Below are 7,206 nucleotides of genomic sequence, written 5' to 3' on the forward strand. Positions count from 1 at the left end.
TGCACCGGGAGTACAAGGGTACATCCTGGCATGTTGTTCGGATCACTAATATACCCTAATGAGAAAAGTGTGCCAACTGACATAATCTGGAGGAAATACATGTTGACATAAGCTATGTTTAGCTGTTTAGACTCACTAGATCATAATGTAAAAGAGATTGATTGGGTTGAGCATGTGGATGGAAACCAAATAGCTGGATTTGTTACCAAAGGGAAGGGTATAGTTTGTTAATTGAAAACAGTTGACTTAGCTAATGCAATATCCTAGACAAAGTTCCATGTTATTTAATAAGCCATCATCATGAAACCAGCTTTATACTTTTGTCTGTCTAATATAATTGTTATCTCAATAACATATATGCATGTTTTGGGTATAAATGATGGATTTTTGTAAGTGTATACCTAGTTGTACATCATTGTGCTCTCTCATTATTTTATGGTCTTTTTTTGTTATGTATGTTGGATTTGTTGGGTTTTTGTAGGTGTGTACATAGTTGTACACCATGTACAATCTCAATAAAATATATGATTTATTTTGTGGGTGTGGATGTTCATTTTTTAGGTTTTTTTATAGGTTTGCATAGTTGTACACCACTGTATTATCTGACAATATATGCATATCTTGTGGGTACAGATGATGGATTTTCGTAAGCATGCACATAGTTGTACACAACTAAGCTATCTTGTGATCATATGTCCTTTTATGTAGGTATATATGTTGGATTTTTGTAGGTATGCACACCATTATACAATCTCAATAATATATATGACCTGTGTTGGGCGTATGGATGTTGGATTACTTGGATTTTTAGGTGTGTACATAGTTGTACGCCATTGTGCTATCTCAATAATATATGGTCTGTTGTGTGGGTATGGATGTTATATTTTTTCATTGTGCTCTATCAATAATATAAAAAAACTAATTCTTGATGAAATCCTAAGTTGTTGTTTTTCGATGTTATGAGACGTTTTTAATAACATGCTTGCTATTGTTTAGGTACTTTTCGAGGGTGCTCAAGAAAGTGGAGAAGAACAATGGGAAGGTTTTGTAGATGGAAGATTTTCTGGATTTTCTAATTTTAATAGCGCTATGTGTTTACGTACTTGTTATGTGTTAGATTTTAATAGCATGCTTGTTAGTGGTGTTTAGGTGGACGATTCAAGTTGTATGCGGTGTACAAGCTGGTGCTCCTTGTCTTGTCTTTGGATTTTCTGGACTTTTGTAGTGTATATGTTTTGTATACAACTAGTGTAAAGTAAGATTTATAAAAAATGAAAATTATATACTCATATGGGTACTCTTTTTCTAGCTCTCATAAAGAACTTTCTGAATATATAAAGTTTGTGAATTTTGGACAAACGGTTCGAAAGATAAATCGTTTTTAAATTTTCTTTATATTATTTAAAATTGCTGACATCATCATGAGTCACCTTGGACTGAATAGTAAATTTTTGGACTAAATTGTAAAGGAGGAAGGTTATACGTGTATTTTCGTTATTTTAAATGACTTTTGGACTAAATTGTACCTAGTTAATTCGGGATGGACTAATCTGTACTTTTTGATGCGTTTTTGGACTAAACCGTTTTTTTCCCAAGAAAGATTGGGTCTTAGGTCTGTGGAAAGATAGAGGAAAGCAGGAAGAAGATGAAAAGGGACATCCTCCATATAGTGAAGGAGGATGGATTCGGTTATCTTCACACACATTGTATATTTGGGCAGCCATTTATATCTGACACTAGGCACATTGTTAAACTGCAACTGAGTAAAATCGCACTGCCAAATTTTGTCAAATTTTCATTGTGCATATATTTTTGGGGCAAGGTTAAATGGATTGTATAGTAATACAGATGGACCTTAAGGTGCATTACAATTTAGATTAATTCGAAAGCAAATACCCTTTCCTTATCATAAGAAAATACCCTCACTAGTCAGATTCCCTCATGCTGTTTAACTACTGCATCTTGGGCTGACGCTGCTGTAGCTTCACACCTTGAAATAGTTCAAGGCAGATTCACCACCAACCCCTATGGAACGGAAATGAAGGAAATACTCTGTAAATGTAGCATCTCTGTATACACGCGGATTTTCTTCAGAGATTAAATCATTGATAGGACCATACAACTTGGTGCTATTTGGTTTGAAGAAACATGGAACTGACACTCTTGGTTTGATCGGGTTAGCAAGTACGCGATGCTCCACACTCTTAAACTTGTCATTACTGACAAACTGCTCAAAAGAAAGAAGAAACAAAACAATGTTTTCATATGATTCGTGTCAACTCAAACTTAGCAGTTCTTGTAAATGATGAGTAATCATGCACAGTTGGAAAAGAAAAAGAATTACCTGGAAGAAATCACCAATGTTTACTATTAAAGCACCTGGGATAGGCTTCACATTAACCCAATAATTCTGGTGACGAACTTGCAGTCCACCGATATGATCTTGGAGGAGAATGGTAAAAAAAGTTGGGTCTGCATGCTTCTTTGCACCTAAGGTCACTTCAGGTTCAGGGCATGCTGGATAATAATTACCATTAATGGTCAAATCCTGGTTGCAGTCCATGCCTTTGAGATGGTTCTTTCTTAGCCCTAGAGCCTCTGAAAATAACTCAGTAAGAGCATCTCCAAGATCGATGATATACTTCCCGTACGCGAGCATAATATCCCTGCAAATGTCTGGCAATTCGTGGGGATTGACAGGTTCAGGACTTCGAAATAAACATCGAAAGGTATCCCTCCAATCAGCAGATTTTCCTTTGTAAAAGTCAAGAAACATGTTACATTGAAATTTTTTACCCTGGTCTTTGGTGTAGAATTGTTTCTTGACTTCCATATCTTGTTCATGAAATTTATGAACACTTTGTATCATTTCCTTGGTCACGGTGAGAGGGATTCCGTGATTTGACAATTGAAAGAACCCCCAAGTCATTGATGCACGCCTAATTTCATCGACAATATCTTCACGTCGGCTATCCATGCAACTTATGTCTATCAATGGAATCTCAACCCCCTCATCATGAACAGGTAAATCTTGTGCTAGCTCATCAAGTGTCCTGATAAACATTTGTGGAACCTTTTCAATTCCAGCATCAACCAGTCCTTTAACACCAGCTTTCGCATCATCGAAAGTCTTAAACTCTTTGTTACGATCATAGGGCAAAACTTCCATTTTGACGAAATTCCTATGAGTGACTTGTATTAGCAACAAAACAAGTATCAAGCAAAACAACCGATAATTACCAGATGTAGAATAATTTACTAGGCCAGTCTAAACAAATTTTCTTAGAGCTCCGGTGGAAATTGCTACCAGAACAAGACAATCAAACCACTAGGTGCTACTATATTGGCAAAATTATAACAAGGAATCGAAATACAACTCCAAAAGCATCATAATTTATACTCCTCCAATGTTGAATCACTTGGGAATTTAACATTATGAACCCTAAATGTGTTTACATTTCAATAAAGAAGTAGAAACAATGGAGAGTTTACTAAACTTACTTGTCAACAATGGATCTGTGGCAGGTTTTGGGTCTTCTTTATCAAAAATTTGAAATTTGGAAGATATGGAAGGAAGGAGATAGAGCTCACGAACTGCAAATATTCTACAAAATGAGAGCTTCCAATCGCGACCCACTTTCAAACTGAGTTAGTTCAATCTTTTCCATAATTGTTGTGTGAAGTGAAGAAGGAGAGTAGTTGTGGTGATCAAAACTGGAAAATTCATAAATTATGGCGTGCATGAATATGGGTCACACACTCTATTCCAGATGTCATGCTTGTATTGGCATGTAAAACTCATGTGGTTTTGGCATGTAATGAAGCTGGAATATAACCATCTCAACCTTAATTGACCGATCTACCTACGGGGTCGTTGACCTTTGTCGTGTGCTAGCTCCGCACACGGAGCAAACCCTTTGTTGAACTCCCTAAACTACTTCATAATTTACTGTTTGCCTTTTTTTCTTTAATGAATTCCCATTTTCCGAATGAATAAATAAATTCTTGTTGGCGGTGTGTTACGTTTTTAATCAGTTCTAATTTGGACACAGACAACGAGTACTGATATGGATATACGAAAACGGGAAAGGAATCACCAAAAGAAAAAGAAAAACCTGGTGGTGAATGGCGGGTTCGAAGTCGGGCCAGCAATTCCCAACAATTCCTTTGGTGGCGTTCTAATTGACGCAGAATCAAATTCAACTCGGTCGCCGTTAAACCAATGGGCAGTAGTGAAATACATCACTACAAGCAAAAGACTATGAAGTTCCAGAAGGAGTTGCTGCAATCGAGCTTGTTTCAGGAGAATCCAGTGGGGTACAAACAACAGTTGCACTAAAAAAAAAAAGGTTCCAGAGTATCATTTGGAAGTTTCGTTTCTGAAAATAATGATGCATGTATCGGTAAATTCTTTATGGGTGTTCAAGCAGGATCAATAGTTGATGATTTCGTGATGGGAAGAAATAGAAGGGGGTACAGGGAGGAGTTTTTCATGGGTAATCAAAGCAGGTGTCACTCCTATTAGTTAGTATCCGATTTTTCTGTGGTCCTGTATTGATGAAGTTATTCTTCTTGCTTCATATGGCTTGAAAAATTGCTGTGTTTATTGGTATTGGGTTTCTTGTAACTCTTGCACAGATTATCAGTTAGAGATATTGTTGCAAAAGATGGAATGATGTTTGATTCCAATAACGTTTGTGTTTCTTTGATACCAATTTTTATAAGATTGTCTCTAGTGAATACAGTTAATTTCTGCTCAGATATAGAAGGCAAGAGAGGTTATGAAATGGAAAAAAGATTAGCAATGTAATCTCGCCAAGACCGTCATGTGGATTTAGCTTGCAGTAGGCTGTGCTCATACTGATTTTCATCACAAAACAATTGATCTAGATATTATATTAAAAACAACAAAGGTAGATCTTCTTTTCATAAGAGAATAATTTTGATCACAAACTCATTTTGATACTTCACTCAAGGACATTCCGACGGAGAGAGTTACTCATTTTGATACCCCATTCTCCAGCTGTTATACAGAAAATGGAATTATCTCTAGGGAAATGTCACCTGTTGAACATGAAAACTGAAGCATTTGTGGCTCAGTAGCCTTCAGAATTAAATCACCTAATTTCTCAATCTTCAAGCAAGCCTGGAGCGGCAGCAGCGACTCACTGCCTTTGATAACTACATTGGGGAAATCAAGCAAGTGGACCTCCATAGAGTCGAGCATTCCTTTACGAGTGACAATAATCTGCTTTGGATGCTCCTCAACTGGCAAGGACCGCACAAGAGCAGCTCTTGAGATGCAGTTTTCCGCTTGCCCAGCATGCCAAAGATGTTTCTGACCTGCCCCCACACTTATATGGATGACCTATACAGATACCACATATGTTTGTTAGGCCATGAAGTATAAACACTGAGATCAAAAACTAAATACATAATTTGACCAGCCGACTAGGCTTTGGCATAGGCCAGTGATGGGCAGCAAACAGAAGAATATCAGCACGGGATCTATTCAGGCCACCCATGGGCAGCAAACAGAAGAATATCAGCACAGGATCTATCCATCCTCTAACTCTTCCTTGGATGAATTGTCTCCTTGTGAACATTCTCTATTTCCAATGCAACTAACTCTGGATCTAAAACATGGGACAGATCCATAACTACACAGTCTCTACTCTGACCCAAGTCACTAACAAAATCTCGATGTTGTTTTTTCTTAAGCTTGCTACGGTCATCCTGAATCAAAGCAAGAATCATATTATTATCAGAAGACACAATGTCACATGGCAAACCATCTTTCCACATCAAAACTAACCTCCAGAAAGACCAACAGGATCTAAGATTTGATGATGAGGAAATTGAACAGAGGCATGATTTTAGATTGCTCGAAAGAAAGATAAAACGTCCATGATTGATGAGACAAATGACTGAATGATCTATGGTGAGAATAATAATCATGGAAATTTTATCTTGGAATTAAATAAAAAACTAGAATGCAAACTAATCTGATTAATGCAGGTTAAAGAGTTCCAATAGTGACCGGTGCTTATGAACTGACGAGTAATGTAAATTACAGGAATAATTCAAGAGATTGGTTTTTACCAGATCATTAAGCAGCAGTATCATTATTGAGGATTTGCTCTCTCAGTCTATTGTAATAGAATTACCAGCAATTTCAACAAGAGCTAAAAACAAAAACCTCACATCATGACTGAGAAACTGAATTGAGGATTTGGGAGAGCATTCATCAATGGAGGAATAAAGAGCAATTATATCTAGTAATCTGAAGCAGTCCAATTGATCGTCAAAATCATCAATCTGATGAAGGTAATAGAGCTTGCAGTAGTTGTGTTCATACTGATTTTATACACAAACTGAAAAAAAAAGGACTAATGTTGCAACTTGCACATTCATCACAGAATTTAAAGGTTATCAGTGACTCTAGCCATAAATTGATCTAAATATGACTTTCAATTAGCTAAGGGAGGTTAGGTAATCTCAAAAGATTTCAGTTTTAGAGAACAAAACACAATACAAATTAAGAACAAGCAAAGACAGATCTCATTGATAAAAAAAAAAAAAAACAATTTTACACACTGAATTAAGTACAGAGTCTTGAGACAGAGTGAGGGAGATGACGTTGGAATGGCTAGCATGACATCAACATGCACAATCTGTCGGTTTATTCAATCAGTTCGGGTCGTGAGATTGGGTTGTTAATTTACCAAGATCTATCTGTGTTTTCGTGTTTTATTGAGTTTTCATCCATGTGGGGATTGTTGGAAAACGATTAATAAAATACGAATTTTAAAGTTTTAATAAAAAATTATAATTTATTATTTTCTTTTGTGAATGAAAAAAATTATTAGTCCCACACCGTGGAGTTTACACTTTTTAGTTATTTTAAGAGACTATATAAGCTTTTAGTCCCAAATCGGGGGGGAGTTCATCTTTTTAGGCTGTATTATTCCATTATTGAACAAATTCACTACTTTTCTAAAATCTATGGAAAGGGGTTGCTCTATATTTTCGTAAACTAGAACGAGTTCAGTGGCATGATGTCGGAAGTTATTTTAATAACCAATGTGAGAGACCAGTAGGTGGACTCTGGAGCCACCAAGAATGTTTGTTGAAACAAAGACCTGTTCACCTCCTATCAGAGGGTAGGGGATGTCGAGAAACTCTTTTTGAGTAACTCATCTGCAA

The 7,206-nt window shown here is 36.5% G+C and overlaps 2 protein-coding genes across 2 annotated transcripts; both read right to left on the reverse strand.

Annotated features, from left to right (window-relative positions):
- Positions 1–1,782: 1,782 nt before the first annotated feature.
- Positions 1,783–3,723, reverse strand: LOC113341074 (1-aminocyclopropane-1-carboxylate oxidase homolog 1-like). Its single transcript, XM_026586105.1, has 3 exons — positions 3,502–3,723; positions 2,345–3,182; positions 1,783–2,227 (listed from the first exon to the last, which is right to left on the reverse strand). The coding sequence occupies exons 2-3, from the start codon at positions 3,167–3,169 to the stop codon at positions 1,985–1,987; spliced, it is 1,068 nt and encodes a 355-aa protein (XP_026441890.1). The 5' UTR covers positions 3,170–3,182; positions 3,502–3,723; the 3' UTR covers positions 1,783–1,984.
- Positions 3,724–4,864: 1,141 nt separating this feature from the next.
- LOC113340832 (pre-mRNA-processing-splicing factor 8A-like) lies at positions 4,865–6,537 on the reverse strand. Its single transcript, XM_026585892.1, has 2 exons — positions 6,103–6,537; positions 4,865–5,368 (listed from the first exon to the last, which is right to left on the reverse strand). Exons 1-2 carry the CDS (start codon positions 6,124–6,126, stop codon positions 5,027–5,029), a joined length of 366 nt encoding a protein of 121 aa, XP_026441677.1. The 5' UTR covers positions 6,127–6,537; the 3' UTR covers positions 4,865–5,026.
- Between the last annotated feature and the right edge of the window lie 669 nt (positions 6,538–7,206).

Source organism: Papaver somniferum, unplaced genomic scaffold (assembly GCF_003573695.1).
Source record: "Papaver somniferum cultivar HN1 unplaced genomic scaffold, ASM357369v1 unplaced-scaffold_24, whole genome shotgun sequence".
NCBI lineage: Eukaryota > Viridiplantae > Streptophyta > Magnoliopsida > Ranunculales > Papaveraceae > Papaver > Papaver somniferum.

What these genes read in the sequence shown, in the direction of transcription:
- LOC113341074 (XM_026586105.1), bottom strand. Translation starts at nt 3,169, where the DNA reads ATGGAAGTTTTGCCCTATGATCGTAACAAAGAGTTTAAGACTTTCGAT. An exon ending in ACATTGGTGATTTCTTCCAG is followed by an intron (nt 2,228 to 2,344) that starts GTAATTCTTTTT and finishes TCTTTTGAGCAG; the next exon opens with TTTGTCAGTAATGACAAGTT.
- LOC113340832 (XM_026585892.1), bottom strand. Translation starts at nt 6,126, where the DNA reads ATGATACTGCTGCTTAATGATCTG. An exon ending in TACTGCTGCTTAATGATCTG is followed by an intron (nt 5,369 to 6,102) that starts GTAAAAACCAAT and finishes GTATCTGTATAG; the next exon opens with GTCATCCATATAAGTGTGGG.